The sequence below is a fragment of the Lampetra planeri genome, chromosome 64 (genome assembly GCF_965212315.1).
Source record: "Lampetra planeri chromosome 64, kcLamPlan1.2.h2, whole genome shotgun sequence".
Classification (NCBI taxonomy): Eukaryota; Metazoa; Chordata; class Hyperoartia; order Petromyzontiformes; family Petromyzontidae; genus Lampetra; species Lampetra planeri.
This window is the reverse complement of record NC_136170.1, coordinates 4,448,545-4,467,128: the sequence shown is the minus strand read 5'-3', so window position 1 is coordinate 4,467,128 and position 18,584 is coordinate 4,448,545. Positions and strand designations below refer to the sequence as shown.

Below are 18,584 nucleotides of genomic sequence, written 5' to 3'. Positions count from 1 at the left end.
TCCGGGTTGCCACGTGGCAGTGTGTCTCTCTCTCTATCTGTCCCTCTCACGCTGCCTGACAGCAGCGTGAAGGAAAAGCTGTAATACAAGTTGAATAAAAGACGGATTCGAGAAGTCGCCTCAACGAGCTTTAATACACTCGTACCCAGGCAGCGTGGGTATGCTGTATACACGGAGTCTTCGGGCTGTGGTAGTGCCCACCACACTGGGTGTCGGGACTTGACTTCAGACATATGGGGGTGGAGGCTTGAAGACGTCAAAGTGAAGGGGCAACTCTGGTGTTGCCGTGCGTTCCACCTTGTTCAACATCTTGGCCACTGCAGCTTTTTAGCGGCGGGGGGAGTGATGTTGCAGAGTACTGGCAGCTACGGTATTGGGGTTGTCCTCATCGCACCGGATAGTTCTCACGGTGACATATAGCTGAGTGCCACGAATTTGGTGTGAGCCGATTGAGTCCATACGGGGTTGCACGGTGCTCTGTTACAGATTACACTGGTCTACTGTTCCCAAGATATTTAAGTTTTTACATTTTATGTCTATGTATATTGTGTAGATAGAGTTTTACTCATAAATTGTAAACCTCGGTCCTGTCACGTGTTTATGGTTGCTTTATATGATAACAGGTCACCTGTCCATGTAACACTTTAAAAATCAGCAAAAGGGTTATATAAATAAAATGTATTATGAAACAAAAGGAAAAAAACTAGTATGTATTGTACATAGTTTAGTCCTTATTCAGTGTCTACTCGGCGCTTCTTGGCTTGTCTCTTGTATTAATTAAATGGAGCATCTCTTGTTACTGTCCAGCAATAGTCTTCAAGCAATGATGGGCTTCATTTGCCCTGATAGGGTTTCTCCATTGTTGCAATGTCCTGATGAAATCGCTCGCCATGCTTGTTGCTCACTATGTTCGTCGCTCACTGCTCTGCTGTTCGGTAGGAAAATATCTAGATGAGAGTGCAAACAAATGTATATTTAGTGACATTACAACCAAGGCTTTTGTATGCCTTGAGGTTTTCCACCAACTTCCTGTAGTTGTCTGCCTTGTTGTTTCCGAGAAAATTCGTTGCCACTAACTGGAAGGCTTTCCATGCCATCTTTTCCTTGCCACGCAGTGCACTATCAAATGCATCTCGAAGAAGTTCATGAATCTGAGGACCAACAAAGACACCTTCCTTTATCTTAGCTTCACTTAACCTTGGAAATGTTCCACGGAGGTACTTGAAAGCTGCTTGTGTTTTGACCATGGCTCTGACAAAGTTCTTCATCAGACCCAGCTTCATGTGTAAGGGTGGTAACAAAATATTCCTCGATTCAACAAGTGGTAGATGCTGAACACTTTTCCTCCCAGGTTCCAATGACTGTCAGAGTGGCCAATCTATCTTGTAGTGGGAATCTCTCGCACGACTATCCCATCCGCAGAGAAAACAGCAGTACTGTGTATCCAGTCTGCAGACCAAGCAAGAGAGCAACAACCTTCAAATCGCCACAAAGCTGCCACTGATGTTGTTCTCACGTCGTGAGAATTTTTTTTATATTTATATTATTTTATTTCCCTTCTACGTGACTTTACCGAAAGAACCAAGAATATGAATCCCTGCAGTCACGAAAGCTTTAAATCAAAATGTTGGTCATAGTTGATGCACCTCAAATGTAGTTTCATGTTGTCATAAGTTGCCTTAACATGGACTGCATGACCAACTGGAATTGATGGCAAAACATTTCCATTATGCAGCAACACAGCTTTAAGACTCATCTTCGATGAATCAATGAAGAGTCTCCACTCATCTGGATCATGAACGATGTTGAGGGCTGCCATCACACCATCGATGTTGTTGCAGGCTCAAGATCACCTTCCATGAAGAATGGGACAAGATCCTTTTGATGGTCACGGAACATGGAAACCCTAACATCACCTGCCACGCCTTTAACTTCATCTATCCATTGCTGGCCGATACTACCTCGAGTAATAGCATACTTATCCAATGCTGGCCGAGACTACCTCTAGTACACCATGCCTATTGCATGTGCTATCCACTGCTGGCCTCGGTTCCATCTCTATAGCTTTTTCTCTATCATGGCCGAGACTCCATCTCTATAGGATGCTCTATCCACTGCGGACTTAGACACTTGTGCCCCGCCCACTCCGTTCTGACACTTGGCCTACGCCCACTTTTAAACCTTTATAAAGTTGCATTTGGAGGCTTACTCCCCTTTTCTCTCCGCCTGATGACAACCACTTGTCTTGCGATAAACGTCGTAGTTTTTTGTTTATTTTATTTTTTATTAATTTGAACCTATCTACGTGACTTTACCGAAAGACCCAAAGAATATATATTAATGCTTTTAACATGCAATTCCTATATTCGATTAACAGTTATTTTGGTTAACAGTAGTTTTCTTGGAACAGATAAAAAAACGTTAACGAAGGGACTACTCTATATTTTCACCAAGTGGGAATCGTAGGTAACTATCGCAGTGAACATGCCACTATCTTTGGCATTCGTCATACAAATAAATAAATGTAACACCTCATAGTGTCATTATAAAACGATAATTTAAAATGTTTGACCTTCAAGCATTAACCGGCATGGTAAAGCATCGTCAAAGAAATCCCCACGGGCGATGCGCATCGGAGGCATTCACCCAGGGGCGAATTTGCAAAGATGTGTGATTTAAATGATCAGAGAAGGAAGTTACTTTAAACCAGGAGTGTACACAAGATACGTTTTAATAATAGATTAACTTACATCCAGTTGAACAAACTTAAGATAATACGAGCTTGTGAAACTAATCACAAAAGTAAACATTTAGGCATGAGCAGCTCAGGCAAGACCGACTTGGCAATATGAACACACAACAAACTAAACACAAAAAGCAGTTCTAAAGAAATTAGTTTTAAATCCAGATGAATTAAAAGTGCATAGCTCCAGTGGCTTCCTAATATCGGAAGAGCGTTCCAGATGGCCGCAGAAGCACATCTGAAAGCACTGTGTGATGCGGTGACCATCTTTATTCGACGACCAGCCAAAAGCTGCCGCTACTGTTGCCAGGATGAGTGGAGTTCACGTGATGATGGTTTACGGTCCTTGATGAGATCAGCGAGGTAGAGACCATGTGCAGATTCTCAACCACTCGTCCGCTGTCATTTAAAATCGTAAACATGAGACAGGGCGCACACGCACACGTGAAGAGCACAGCTCCTCAGCGGTATTGGTAGCATGCGCACCGCGTGGCTCGCCATCCACTCCCGTGATCGGTCGACGTTTCACTTCCCGTTCCCTTCCCTTCAAACAAGAAACGAACTATATTTTTATTTTACCAGAGGGTAAGTGCCACCGCCGCTGAGCCTATGTAGTTCTTTTCAAAATCGACCCTGGGCTATCACAAATGATAGCTCAACGAAGTGGGATTATCATTATCATCACGTGGAAATTTATAGCAGCAGTCAAATACTCTGGACGTGTGACGTTGATTCTGAATATGGAGGGGAATAATCAGAGGGCCCGGAGAAAAATCCACACAACCAAGGTGAGAGAGAAAATGAGCTAACACAGCTCTGTGGGGCCTTATCCACTGATCAAATAAAAGTTTTATCGTTTCATAGTTTATAGCCCCAGGGGGGGGTCTCACTTCACGCAGCATTTGGAGCTGCCTGCGCCACTCGCGCCACCCGCCGCAAGGTCGATCCCCGACTTCTCCCTCGCCGGCTCGTCCGCAAAGTCCTCGGCGACGGCGCGGAAGAGCGCCTCCACGTTCTCGCCGCTCTTGCTGGACGTCTCGTAGAGGCGCGCCTGTAGCTCTTCGGCGAGGTCCTGCGCGTCGTGGCGGTCCACGCGTCGGCCCACCCCTCCTCCGCCCTCCGTCGCGAGGTCGAGCTTGGTGCCGCACAGGTAGATACGGCACTCGGGCTCGCAGCGCCGCAGCTCGTCAGTCCAGAAGCGGGCACGCTCGAAGCTGCGCTCGTCCGTCAGGTCATAGCAGATGACGGCTGCCCGGGCCCCGCGGTAGTAGACTCGGCTCATGGCCTCGTAGCGCTCCGAGCCGGCCGTGTCCCACACGCCCAACGTTAGCGAGCGGCCGCCCCGGCCCGACGAAGATGACACCTCCAAGCGACGGGCGCCGAACGCGGCGCCAATGGTATTCTGGTAGGGCACAGCCTGGAAGCGCTGGTGTACAAACCGCTCAACCAGGCTCGTCTTGCCGCTGTACTCGCGCCCCAGAAGCACCACCTTCACGTCCACCTTCTGCCCACTCATCGCCGCCTCCTGCTGGTGGTGCTGCTGCTGCCGCTGCGGCCGCCAGCTCCTGCTGCACACGACGCAACTGCTCGTTAGGACTGTCACACAGCGACGCGCTCGCCGCCTCCCAATCTCCCTCTCTCTCCTCTGGCACGATCTGTCGCTGCGTTTGATTTTTTTGTTCGTGCATACGTTCGATTTTCGGCACTGTGTGTACGTATGTATGTTGATACTTACATTGCACCTTACATTTCCAACAGTGGTAATCGGAGGTACGGTGGAAGGACAACAAACTAAACAATTTATGTATATTGAACTTAGTAGTGATGGTGCTGATGATGGTACTCATGATGGTACGCATGATGGTGGTGATGCTGATGACTGTGTTCATGGTGCTGGTAGTAGTGATGGTGATGATGACAGTGATGGTGATGTATGTTGAAACTTCCTTCGCACCGTACGTAGCCAACAGTAGTAATCGGAGGTGCAGGGGAAGGACAACAAACTAACCAATTTCGATTTAAAGCTTTCGTGACTGCAGGGATTCATCTTCTTGGTTCTTTCGGTAAAGTCACGCAGAAGGGAAGTAATAAAATAATACAAATAAAACATAATAAAATAATTCTCACGACGTTTCGGCCACGACGCAAGCAGCCGTCCTCAGGTGAAAACCAGGTCAGTCGGGGAGACAGCATCTGAATGAAACAGCACGCGAGCATGGAGCATATATATAAGCTGGGTTGGAAGGGGGGGAAAGGGCGCTTCGACAAAAGAATTTGCATATCAAGAGGAATTTAGCATATTTATGGGAAATGCAGGAATGTGATTAGTACTACATATGCCCGTGCATTATGCAGGATTAGCAGCATCAAAGGGAGGGGATATGGGAAATGCAGGTATGTGAATACTGTAGTACTAATTATGCCTTTGCATTATGCAGGATTAGCAGCATCAAAGGGAGGGGATAGGGGTAGCATTAATAAAGGGAAGGAGTGTTAATAGTATGTAGCTGCAGTAACTAAAACCAACACGTAAACAAAAGTATGAACTACATAGTATCATCAGTATACTAACTATACTCTACAATAAGCTGAGTTACTAACAGTAAGTAATACATTACAATTCTACGTCGTAAAAATTATATAATATGCTTCCATCTAAACTTTATTCTCTTACATCACACGAGTCTACACCGTACTATATACTGCCATAGACAAACCCAACATTAAATTATATACTGTATTGCTATAAACCACCTTATACATTGTAATATAACACTATGTATTATTCTACCACCCTAATGTATATCACACTGCTATATATTCACTATACAATTACGATGCTATATATTACTTTGAACATTGTATTAAGCATATAAATGTTATACTATTTGTTATTATACACTGTACCATTGACCGTCGTGTCAATGGGTGAGTAGTGAGAGGAAACTTGCAGCGGAGCAAAGAATCCATTCCCTGCGGAGAATACAATGCCAGTGAGTGGAACGCGGTCTGAAAGTCACCGTAAACGTGAACACAATCAGTTAAGATCCGAAATGGTTTATTACGTCCTTCCAATGATTGCTAAGCCAGAATCCATCTTCTCGGTTAAAATTGTCTCTGTGTTTGTATATGTGGATCGCCTCATGAACGAATCTCTCATGGTAGCCAGATGGCTTGCAGAGAACCTCTGTCTTGGAGAAGTCAATGTCATGTGAGCCCACTGAATTGTAACAGTGATCTGCCACGGCTGAGGTGTTTGTCCTACCGTGTTTCAAGTCTGCTTTATGTTCATGGATGCGGTCCGAGACATGTCGTTTGGTTTCTCCAATGTAACTGCTACCACAGAGGCAACTTAGTTTGTAGACGCCAGGGTACTGTATGTCTGAAACCACATCTTTTACAGACGGGACCAGATCACGGATTTTATGTACTGTGTTGAATCGGACCTGGATCTTGTGTTTAATCAGGATTTTGGAGATCTTTTTTGTGACCCCAGCAATGTAGGGTAAGGTGATGGTCTTGAAAGGCTCCTCAACAGGATCCTTCTTGATGGTTGGAGTGATGGCCTTGCGGATTGTGTAGTCGGAGTAACCATTAGCCTCAAGAGCTTGGCGTACGTGTTTGAGTTCACTGGCAATGTGTTCCTGATCGGAAATGCATTGGGCTCTATGGTATAGAGTCTTGATGAGGGAATTCTTCTGGGATGGATGGTGGTTGGTTTCAGGTAAGCATCCGTATGGGTGGCTTTCCTGTAGACAGAGTGGCTCATTGAACCATCAGGTCTCCTTTAAATTAGGACATCCAAAAAGGGTAGCTTGCCATCTTTTTCGACTTCCATGGTGAATTTGATGGCTGGATGTATGGAATTGATGTGGTCGAGAAATTGGTCTAGAGCAGGCCGGCCATGTGGCCAGATGACAAAAGTGTCATCTACGTACCTCTTCCACAAGGTCGGGCGTAGAGTGGCAGTCTGGATGGCGTCAGTCTCAAATTTCTCCATGAAGACGTTGGCTACAACCGGAGATAGGGGGGAGCCCATTGGGGTGCCCTCAGTTTGCCTGTAGAAAGTTCCATTCCAGGTGAAGTATGTATTGGTTAAGCAGTGTCTCACCAGGGGGGGTACCCCAGCATTCAGTCCTTGATGAACCAAGTCTTCAATGATTGCGATGGTGTCAGGTACAGGAATCTTGGTGAACAAGGAAACCACATCAAAACTGACAAGTAGGTCGTCTGGGGACAGGGCAATCCCCTTGATTGTCGATACCAGGTCAGTAGAGTTTAGTACCGCAGAGGTGGTTTCTTCCAGTGAAAGGCCGTAGGATTTCAGACAAAAAACGAGCCAGTTTATAGGTGGGGGAGTTGATAGTAGAGACAATGGGACGAAGAGGTGTATCTTTTTTACGTATCTTTGGCAAGCCGTATAATCTTGGTGGCCTGGCTGCAGAAGGTTTCAACGAGAACTGTTTGGTCTGATCAATTAATGCGGTTGAATCAGACATTATTTGCTTGGTTTTAGAGACGAGGCTGTTGGTGGGGTCTCTTTTTATTTTTGTATAGCTGCCATCGTTGAGTAGTTCTTGAATTTTGTTGTTGTATTCAATTTTGTCCATGATGACAGTGGCATTGCCTTTGTCGGCTGAGAGGATGACAATGTCATCCCTCTTTTTCAATTGAGCTAATTCAAAACGCTCATCTTTGCTGATGTTGCTTAAGGCTAATGGTTACTCCGACTACACAATCCGCAAGGCCATCACTCCAACCATCAAGAAGGATCCTGTTGAGGAGCCTTTCAAGACCATCACCTTACCCTACATTGCTGGGGTCACAAAAAAGATCTCCAAAATCCTGATTAAACACAAGATCCAGGTCCGATTCAACACAGTACATAAAATCCGTGATCTGGTCCCGTCTGTAAAAGATGTGGTTTCAGACATACAGTACCCTGGCGTCTACAAACTAAGTTGCCTCTGTGGTAGCAGTTACATTGGAGAAACCAAACGACATGTCTCGGACCGCATCCATGAACATAAAGCAGACTTGAAACAGGGTAGGACAAACACCTCAGCCGTGGCAGATCACTGTTACAATTCAGTGGGCTCACATGACATTGACTTCTCCAAGACAGAGGTTCTCTGCAAGCCATCTGGCTACCATGAGAGATTCGTTCATGAGGCGATCCACATATACAAACACAGAGACAATTTTAACCGAGAAGATGGATTCTGGCTTAGCAATCATTGGAAGGACGTAATAAACCATTTCGGATCTTAACTGATTGTGTTCACGTTTACGGTGACTTTCAGACCGCGTTCCACTCACTGGCATTGTATTCTCCGCAGGGAATGGATTCTTTGCTCCGCTGCAAGTTTCCTCTCACTACTCACCCATTGACACGACGGTCAATGGTACAGTGTATAATAACAAATAGTATAACATTTATATGCTTAATACAATGTTCAAAGTAATATATAGCATCGTAATTGTATAGTGAATATATAGCAGTGTGATATACATTAGGGTGGTAGAATAATACATAGTGTTATATTACAATGTATAAGGTGGTTTATAGCAATACAGTATATAATTTAATGTTGGGTTTGTCTATGGCAGTATATAGTACGGTGTAGACTCGTGTGATGTAAGAGAATAAAGTTTAGATGGAAGCATATTATATAATTTTTACGACGTAGAATTGTAATGTATTACTTACTGTTAGTAACTCAGCTTATTGTAGAGTATAGTTAGTATACTGATGATACTATGTAGTTCATACTTTTGTTTACGTGTTGGTTTTAGTTACTGCAGCTACATACTATTAACACTCCTTCCCTTTATTAATGCTACCCCTATCCCCTCCCTTTGATGCTGCTAATCCTTCATAATGCACGGGCATAATTAGTACTACAGTATTCACATACCTGCATTTCCCATATCCCCTCCCTTTGATGCTGCTAGTCCTGCATCATGCACGGGCATATGTAGTACTAATCACATTCCTGCATTTTCCATAAATATGCTAAATTCCTCTTGATATGCAAATTCCTTTGTCGAAGCACCCTTTCCCCCCCTTCCAACCCAGCTTATATATGTAGTGTAGTAACTCGGCGGGAGACGACTTCACGGGTAACACACTCTTTATTTTATCAAACTCGTTTACAGGTGACTAACACCTACTTTGTATCTCGGGTGACAAACACCCACTTAGCTACTTGGCGACTAACGCCCACTGAGCTACTCGGATGACCAACATCCACTTAGTACTCGGGTGACAAACACCCACTTAGCTACTTGGCGACTAACGCCCACTGAGCTACTCGGATGACCAACATCCACTTAGCTACTCGGCGACTAACGCCACTGAGCTACTCGGATGACCAACATCCACTTAGTACTCGGGTGACAACCACCCACTTAGCAACTTGGCGACTAACGCCCACTGAGCTACTCGGATGACCAACATCCACTTAGCTACTCGGCGACTAACGCCACTGAGCTACTCGGATGACCAACATCCACTTAGCTACTCGGCGACTAACGCCACTGAGCTCCGTCTTCGGGTCTTCAACTGGGTAACTCTCCCCGAGTGCTCTCGCGCGTCCCCCTTTATACCCCACCTGCGGACGTCGCTGCGAGCACCCACTTATTCGACCAATCGCCGGGCGCTGGCTACGATCCTCTTTTCCCACATCTCATCGTGCCTCACCACTCACGCCGCGCCGCCCCGTCATCTGTCACTCCCGGCGCGCGCGTCCACACCACGCCCACAACGCGTGCCCAACCCCGCACCCCGCGCCGCCCCGTGATCCATCACTGTCACAGTCGGCGCACGTCAATACCACCACTACATCACCCCCTACCACATAGCTCGCAGCCGACCCGGCTGCTATAAAAATATACAAACCCCCCTGTGTGCCCCGTAACACAACACCAAGAACAACAACTAACTTAACAACACAACACGACGCGAACACTACCATCCGCAACCCTCAACCAATGCCACCGCGACAATAGAACAATATATACAAACCGGCGAGTGACAATAGCAATGTGTATGCAAAAAGGAAAATAAATGGAAATTTTTTTTTTTTCTTTCGACTCGTGCAGTGTCCCCTTCTTTTTCCGAGCGTCCCTACAACGGGACATTACCCCGGCAGAGGGGAACACCGGGCGAGCTCGGTGTTGAGAAAAAAACGTCTTCATGAAAATTGTTGTGCCCTAGCCCGAGTCCGCCTTGCCGGTCCGTCGTACGGCACCAGACGCGGTTGAACGTCCGGTGGTGCCAGCGGTTCAGAAAGACATCGGCCAGGCACCGAGGACCCGTGCGTGCCGCGGGGTTCAGGCTCCCGACGGTTAGCAGCCGTCAAGCCCGAGGCACCTGGGGGTGGGTCAGGTGGAAACACGTGAGGAGCAGCCTGCGACACCTCCCTCCCCGAGTCGACGGTCACATCACACGCCCGGTCGTTACGGCACAGAACGGGGTCACACGGTGCCGTATAGGGCTTCAGTCGGGAGGGGTGCACGTACCAACGGCGTTTTTCCCATTTAATCTGTATACTCTGGGGTCGTGCAACCCGCACAATTTCCACCGGTCCCCTCCAAGGTCTCAACAACTTGGGGGACGTAGCCAACGGTGCATGTGGACAATGCAGCCAGGCCTTATCGCCTGGTTTCCAATCATGCGTATGCACCCTCCGCTCATGCAATCTCTCGTTCGCAATTTGCCGCGACCGCGAATTCAACCTCGCCGCCTCCCGTGCTTCAGTCAATTTTGCGATATTAAATTTGATGTGGTCTGCCAATTTAGATTTTGCACGTGGCTGGGAAATCCCCAGTTGGACGTCCATGGCCGGATCGGCCTCCCGCCCATACATAAGAAAAAATGGGGAAAACCCCGTCGCCGCATGAGGGGCCATTCGATAGGCCGCGAGTACCCCCGGCACCTGTAAGTCCCAATCAACCTGATCGTCGCAGACCTGTTGGCACAACATAGACGTAATCGTCCTGTTCAGACGCTCAACCATCCCGTCAGTCTGCGGGTGGTAGGGGGAAGTACGCACTTTCATTGTACCCAACAGGTCGCACACCTCGCGCAACAAACCGCTCGAAAAATTATTTCCTTGATCCGTCAGCAAGCGTTCGGGGGCGCCCTTGTCCAAAACATAACCCTGGACGAAGGCGTCCGCCACCGCTGCAGCCGACTGGTTGGCGAGTGGCCATGCCATGGGCCATCGGGTGAAGTATTCTACGCCAACCAGCAGGAACCTATTTCCCCTCGGTGTAGCAGGAAAGGGCCCCAAGATGTCCAACGCAACCAATTCGTTTGTGCGCGAAACTTGAATGGATTGCAGCAGTGGATTAGCTGCCAATGGTGGCGGTTTTCTTTCGGCGCACCCTACGCATCCCTTAAGAATGTTCGCCACGTCGTTACCCATCCCCGGCCAATAATAGTCTCGCTGGATTAGGGCGAGCGTTTTTTGAAAACCCAGATGCATGAGCCGTTCATGAGCTGCCAGAACGACCTTACCCCGCATAGCAACAGGCACAACGAGCACGTGACCCCGGGACATGTTGTCCCACTTCATCAAAAGGCCCTGTCTGCACACCCAGGAACCGACCCGCGCATCCCCTACCTCGGGAGCGCCAACTTTTCGACGTAGCGTAAGTAGGGAGCTGTCGGACATTTGGAGACGGCCCCAACCAATGAGGGGCAATGACAACAGCGAATCCCTCCCCGTGGGAGCGTCGACTCCCAATTGCACTTTGGACAAGTTAGCAGAACCGGCACACAACGAGTCCAACCACTCTGTCCCCTCATCACTTGGAGGATGCGACTCGACAGTGAAATCCGCTTGAGACACGAGCCGTTCCTCAACGGGTAGCGGCGCGGCGTGAGCCAGCACCGTTCCCTGCACAATTTCGGCCGGCCGCGACCCCGTATTCAGGACCCTTACGAACGGCTCACTGTCCCCTCTCACCATGGTTTTAGCAACCGCTAAGTCGAGGCCCCTTCTGGCCCTGTTAGACGGCCCCAACGGCCCCCCCTGTGCCACCGCGCCCACCTCGAGTGGCTTCCTCAACCGACGGGGTACCAACATTTTCGATCCCGGGGGCACCCTTACAGTCTGAGTTGCCAGCGCCTGCACCGTCGCACAAACCGTGCGTATTTTGGTAGGGCTCGTCAAGAACGCAAGCCGCCGACCTGACGGAAGCTCAATGCAGGCCTGATCTATGAGAATTTTGATGGGCATTTTGGACAAAAAGTCCGTACCTAGCAAACAGGGAACGGCCAGCGATGATGATACAAAAATAGGGCCCGCCAATTTGATGTCACCAATGCAAATAGTCGCCCGAATCTGGCCGATGATCCCCAGGGATCCCCCATTCGCCGCATTAAATGGCACGTCTACTGGCAGAAGGGGTCTACTTTGGACGGGAAGAATGTTATAAATAAGGTCCGAGATGATGGTGGCCGACGCACCCGTGTCAACAAGCACCCGGACCTCAACCCCGTCAATGAAGCCCGTTACCACGGACGACCCGGCCGACGCAACCACGATCCTGTGGGCCAATTCGGACCACTCGACTGCTTGCGGGCCGCGTACGGACCCCCCTCGCCGAAATGAACCCCCGGCACCCAGCCGCGAACCCCCCACCGCCAAGCGGCGACCCGAATGTGCCGTGTTTGTGGACCGAACGTGTGAGGTGCCGCGACTTGCCGGGTTTTGTTGGGATGACTTGTGGCCCTGGTCGTCGTCCCGACGTGGTCCTGTGGCGCGCTGACGCGGGGCCCGGCACCCGGCTGCGACGTGACCCCGAAGGCCGCAGTTGTAGCAGACGACGGACGTCGTAGGTTTCGGTTGCTCCAGCTTGCGGGGCGAACGTGTGGGCGAACGACCTCCCGTTCTCCACTCCCCCGGACGCGATGCAGCGAAGGCCTGCAACTGCACCGCAGCTGGCTGAGGTTCGGCGATCGTGGCTGCCAGTACCGCGTTCCCCGCCAAATTGCAGACGACCCCCGGCCTGCGTTTGAGGACCTCGTACGCGTGAATGCTCGTGGCGATCGCCAGGGAGCAGATATCCATCTCGTCCGCCACATTGATGGGGACCCCCAACTCGTGGGCCAACACCAGCAGCTGCTCCGTCGCCATGGCGTCCTTCCCCTCCTTATCCATGCGGGGAAAAGCTGCGTCCGCCAAGGCGAGTAGTGCCGTGCGGTAGGCGAGCGTCGTTTCTCCAGCCACCTTCCGCCGATCGTAGAACTGGTGGCGACACGTGGAGGGCGGCCCGAACACCTTCGCCATCAGGTGTAGTGCGGCCTGGAGCGTAGAGCGGGACGACCTTGCAGCAGATGTGAAGGCTGCAAGCGCGTCGTCGTCAAGCATCGCTGGCAACGCACGCAGGGCAGTGGTGTCGGACCACCCCGACATCTCCTGATGAGCGAGGAACCTTCGTTGGAAGGCTCCCCAGTCGCCCCCATCCGCCTTGAACGCCGACAGCGCGGGCAATCTTTGCTGGAGGACCCGATCGTCGTCGACGTCGGAGAGATTTTCCCGCGCTCCGCTGTAGTTGTCTAAAATGTCGGCTCGGTTGTCAGGCGCAAAATGGAGAGCTCCGGCGCGCGCTGATGACGTGGGCTGCGCTGCGCGGAGGTGTCCGGCCACGTGGCGTCCGTGTTTCCCGCCAATCCATGGCGGCCCCTCAAAAACGGCGGGAACTTCCAGACTTTTGGCGCGAAGCGCCTTTTGGCGGGATCCCGCCAGCCTCGCTCCTTCCTCCAACCCCGCAGCCGTTTTCTCGCCCGCTGGAACGGAGATCTCGGCCAAGATTGCAGCGGCGGCGAGCAGCAACTCCGCCAACCGGGAGTGTGCGTCTTGGAGGCTGGTGTCGGAGGCAAGCAGAGCGTCGGCCATCACCCCGAGGTGCTGCATCGGCGGCCACTCCTCGTCCTCTCCTCCCGAGGTTGGTGTCCCCGGTACGCCGTCGTCGTCCCGACCTCGCTCGTGGGTACGGGTAGTCTTCCTTGTGTCCATACTTCTTGAAGACAGGTTCACTTCTGACGCCAGTTGTAGTGTAGTAACTCGGCGGGAGACGACTTCACGGGTAACACACTCTTTATTTTATCAAACTCGTTTACAGGTGACTAACACCTACTTTGTATCTCGGGTGACAAACACCCACTTAGCTACTTGGCGACTAACGCCCACTGAGCTACTCGGATGACCAACATCCACTTAGTACTCGGGTGACAAACACCCACTTAGCTACTTGGCGACTAACGCCCACTGAGCTACTCGGATGACCAACATCCACTTAGCTACTCGGCGACTAACGCCACTGAGCTACTCGGATGACCAACATCCACTTAGTACTCGGGTGACAACCACCCACTTAGCTACTTGGCGACTAACGCCCACTGAGCTACTCGGATGACCAACATCCACTTAGCTACTCGGCGACTAACGCCACTGAGCTACTCGGATGACCAACATCCACTTAGCTACTCGGCGACTAACGCCACTGAGCTCCGTCTTCGGGTCTTCAACTGGGTAACTCTCCCCGAGTGCTCTCGCGCGTCCCCCTTTATACCCCACCTGCGGACGTCGCTGCGAGCACCCACTTATTCGACCAATCGCCGGGCGCTGGCTACGATCCTCTTTTCCCACATCTCATCGTGCCTCACCACTCACGCCGCGCCGCCCCGTCATCTGTCACTCCCGGCGCGCACGTCCACACCACGCCCACAACGCGTGCCCAACCCCGCACCCCGCGCCGCCCCGTGATCCATCACTGTCACAGTCGGCGCACGTCAATACCACCACTACATATATATGCTCCAAGCTCGCGTGCTGTTTCATTCAGAGAACTGTCTCCCCGACAGACCTGATTTTCACCTGAGGACGGCTGCTTGCGTTGTGGCCGAAACGTCGTGAGAATTATTTTATGTTTTATTTTTATTATTTTATTACTTCCCTTCTACGTGACTTTTACCGAAAGAACCAAGAAGATGAAACTAACCAATATAGGTGAGTTGAACTTGGGAGTGATGATAATGATGGTGGTGATGGTGCTGCTGATGGTGTTGATGATGCTGATGATAGTGATGGTGACGTATGTTGAACTTCGGCCACGTTATTATCGACAGGCACGTCAATCACGTGGGGAATGCCAAGGCACGCGTCTCCACGCTTGCATCGCGGTCTATCCACTGTTGGATTGAAGATAAATACAACGTCCGGAACTGTATTTTGTGTTCCCACCGAATCCACGCGTTTCCTCTCCTCCGTGTGCAGCGCGAATCGCCTTCCCGTATGCCTGAATCGTCGTCTCTCTCACGCGTGATGGAACGCGTGTTCACTGCATCACCACAGCACCTGTACCAGGCCAGGTGTACTTTGAGGCCACGTCAAAGTATTGTTGACTCGCCTGCCGGCAGGAGATCACAGAGGGACACAGACCTGGCAGGTGCCCCCCCCCCCCCCCCAATGGGTTGACCGACTTGAGAAGACTGCCCCCGACGCACCGCCACCACCGCCTGCTGTTGTGCCCATCCACGACTGTGCCAACTCGCTGCGTTTTAGCCGCCCGGAGCTCTGCTCGTTATTACAACCCATCAGCATCAATCACCATCATCACCACCACCATTATAATCATCGCCACCACCATCATCATCCACACCCCACCGCCACGTCCACGCGTGATTGACTGCGATGCAGATACGGCGGGGGGGGGGGGCATCGGGGCTCCTCCGTGCCTGTGCCGAGTTGCGCCATCGTGAGAGGGGGGGGCACCATCCAGCAGTGGATTTGAGCACGGCTGAATAATGAAGGAAAGCGCCGAGGTGACGGTGGTAACGAGGTGGAGCGCAGGGGTAACGAGAGGGTAGGGGGGTAATGTGGAGGAGAAAAGCGAGGGGGTAACGCGGTGTCGGGGAGGGGTAACGAGGTGGAGGGGAGGGGTAACGAGGTGGAGAGGGGGGGGTAAACCAGGTGGAGAGGAGGGGTGTGGAGGGGAGGGGTAACGAGGTGGAGGGGAGGGGTAACGAGGTGGAGGGGGGGGTAACGAGGTGGAGGGGGGGTAACGAGGTGGAGGGGGGGGGGGTAACTAGGTGGAGGGGAGGGGTAACGAGGTGGAGGGGAGGGGTAACGGGGTGGAGGGGTGGGGGTAACGAGGTGGAGGGGAGGGGTAACTAGGTGGAGGGGTGGGTTAACGAGGTGGAGGGGTAACGAGGTGGAGGGGAGGGGTAACGAGGTGGAGGGGAGAGGTAACGAGGTGGAGGGGGGGGTAACGAGGTAGAGGGGATGGGGTAATGAGGTGGAGGGGGGGGATAACGAGGTGGAGGGGAGGGGTAACGAGGTGGAGGGGGGGGTAACGAGGTGGAGGGGGGGTAACTCGGTGTCGGGGAGGGGTAACGAGGTGGAGGGGAGGGGTAACGAGGTGGAGGGGAGGAGTAACTAGGTGGAGGGGGGGGTAACGAGGTTGAGGGGAGGGGGGTAACGAGGTGGAGGGGGGGGTAACGAGGTGGAGGGGGGATAACGAGGTGGAGGGGAGGGGTAACGAGGTGGAGGGGAGGGGTAACGAGGTGGAGGGGAGGGGTAACGAGGTGGAGGGGGGGGTAACGAAGTGGAGGGGGGGGTAACGAGGTGGAGGGGGGGGGGTAACGAGGTGGAGGGGGGGGGGGTAACGAGGTGGAGGGGAGAAGTAACGAGGTGGAGGGGGGGGTAACGAGGTGGAGGGGGGGGTAACGAGGTGGAGGGGTAACGAGGTGGAGGGGAGGGGTAACGAGGTGGAGGGGAGGGGTAACGAGGTGGAGGGGGGTAAGGAGGTGGAGGGGGGGTAACGAGGTGGAGGGGGGGGTAACGAAGTGGAGGGGGGGTAACGAGGTGGAGGGGAAAAATAACTCGGTGGAGGGGAGGGGTAACGTACCCGCGCTAGAGGAGAAGTGGAAGCGAGTGGGACTCAGGGGCCGCGGTGATTTTACCGCAGGAAGTGACGCACATCACCCGCGCCCCACCTGGGGACCGTGGCGTTTTGCACACGGCTACCATTCTCTTTGGTCACGTGAGTATAAAATAAATAAAATTACGACGTTTCGATTGCAACACAAGCAATCATTATATGTACGTGACTTTACGAAAGAACCAAAGAGTATGGATCCCTGCAGTCACGAAAACTTAAAATCGACATTAGCTACCGGCCTATTTTTATTGTTTAGCAACCACCGAATTTTGGCTCCTTGCAGCCTCCAATCAGCGGCGAGCATCGTGGATCGGCCCCCTCCACACCTCCGCGCCTTACAGGGGACCGCGGTGATTTGATGCCGTGGTTGGGGATGATGGCGGTTACCGCCCGGTGGAGGTCACGATCCGAAACGTGTTCGCCGCGGACCCCAGGAAAACCACTGTAGCAGCAGCAGGAAAGGCGACACAAACTCTCCCTGTTCAACATTCACTACAACAACCACCCTCGCTGTGTTTCTCTGTCTCTGCCCGAGCGCTCTCTCGTCAAGGCCAGCAGCAGCAGGAAAGGCGACACAAACTCTCCCTGTGTCTCTGCCCTAGCGCTCTCTCGTCCGGGCCCGCAGCAGCAGCAGCTAGAGGGGGCGACACAAACTCTCCCTGTGTCTCTGCCCGAGCGCCCTCGTCCAGGCCAGCAGCAGCAGCTATCGAGATCCTGCACCGCCGCTGCTGCTGCTATAGCTGCTGCTGTCGCACGCGAGGAGGAGGAGAGGGACCGCGAGGCCCTCGCCTGCGGCCACCGCGGAGCGAGCAATGGCGGCGGCGCTCCTCGTGCGGGGCGCGGGAGCGGTTCGGGCCTGCGGCTCCAGCCTCGGTAACAACAACAACCACTACAACAACTATAACAACCACTACAACAACTATAACAACCACTACAACAACTACAATAACCACTACAGCAACTACAACCACTAACTACCACTACAATCACTAACAACCACTACAACAACCACTAACTACCACTACAACAACCACTACAACAACCACTAACTACAACAACAACCACAACTACAACCACTAATTACCACTACAGCAACCACTACAACCACTAATTACCACTACAGCAACCACTACAACCACTAACTACCACTACAACCACTACAACAACCACAACTACCACTACAACCACTAACTACCACTACAACCACTAACTACCACTACAACCACTAACTACCACTACAACCACTACAACAACCAAAGCTACAACCACGAACTACCACTACAACAACTACTAACCACTACAACTAACTACTACAACAACAACACTAACTACTGTAACAACCACCACTACAACAGCAACCAATACAACAACCACTGCCACAACCAATACAGCAACCACCATCACTACATCTACCATAGAACCACAACAACCACAACAGCCACAACACACCTACCACAAAAGCAAACCTCTTTCACCACCACACGACTACACTAAATATACTCGCCAATCACAGGTCATCGATTTATATTGCAGGAGCTATAAAGCTGAAATAAAAAGACCTATAAAGCTCATTTTCACAGATGTCCAGTAAGGGCACGGGGTAAGAACGTTACAACAACACACTGTACATACACACGATTGGAGCGTAAAGTATAGGAAAGACAATCTAATCACTAACTAATTATAAATAATGCACAGTAAATAGATTTCTGCCGGTTTGGGAACAACAAAACAAAGCTTTCTTCGCCAAGGCAGTCTCTGCTACGCTACTCACCACGAGTAACCGCTACTGGTTACCACCATTAACTCTCCACCACCACCACATTACTCGGCCACCACACTGCTACACCGATGTAGTGGTCTACAATGTTTCTGTGTACGGATG

At 51.3% G+C, this 18,584-nt stretch overlaps 2 protein-coding genes across 4 annotated transcripts in view; one reads left to right on the top strand and one right to left on the bottom strand.

The window, feature by feature from the left end:
* Nucleotides 1-2,713: 2,713 nt before the first annotated feature.
* Nucleotides 2,714-17,062, bottom strand: RAB24 (RAB24, member RAS oncogene family). Of its 3 annotated transcripts, XM_078619714.1 has the most exons (3): nucleotides 16,667-17,062; nucleotides 4,871-4,936; nucleotides 2,714-4,311 (listed from the first exon to the last, which is right to left on the bottom strand). In XM_078619714.1, exon 3 carries the CDS (start codon nucleotides 4,257-4,259, stop codon nucleotides 3,630-3,632), a length of 630 nt encoding a protein of 209 aa, XP_078475840.1. In that variant the 5' UTR covers nucleotides 4,260-4,311; nucleotides 4,871-4,936; nucleotides 16,667-17,062; the 3' UTR covers nucleotides 2,714-3,629. The 3 variants fall into 3 exon arrangements, with proteins under 3 accessions (XP_078475840.1, XP_078475841.1, XP_078475839.1); XM_078619715.1 differs by lacking the exon at nucleotides 4,871-4,936 and having other exon boundaries at nucleotides 2,714-4,308; XM_078619713.1 differs by lacking the exon at nucleotides 4,871-4,936 and having other exon boundaries at nucleotides 16,667-17,060.
* Nucleotides 17,044-18,584, top strand: part of HIBADH (3-hydroxyisobutyrate dehydrogenase) — a 30,301-nt gene continuing 28,760 nt past the window's right edge. Inside the window, exon 1 of the mRNA XM_078619712.1 lies at nucleotides 17,044-17,572. Coding sequence (XP_078475838.1) covers nucleotides 17,512-17,572 — 61 coding nt within the window. The 5' untranslated portion in view covers nucleotides 17,044-17,511. The remainder of the gene's footprint in view (nucleotides 17,573-18,584) is intronic.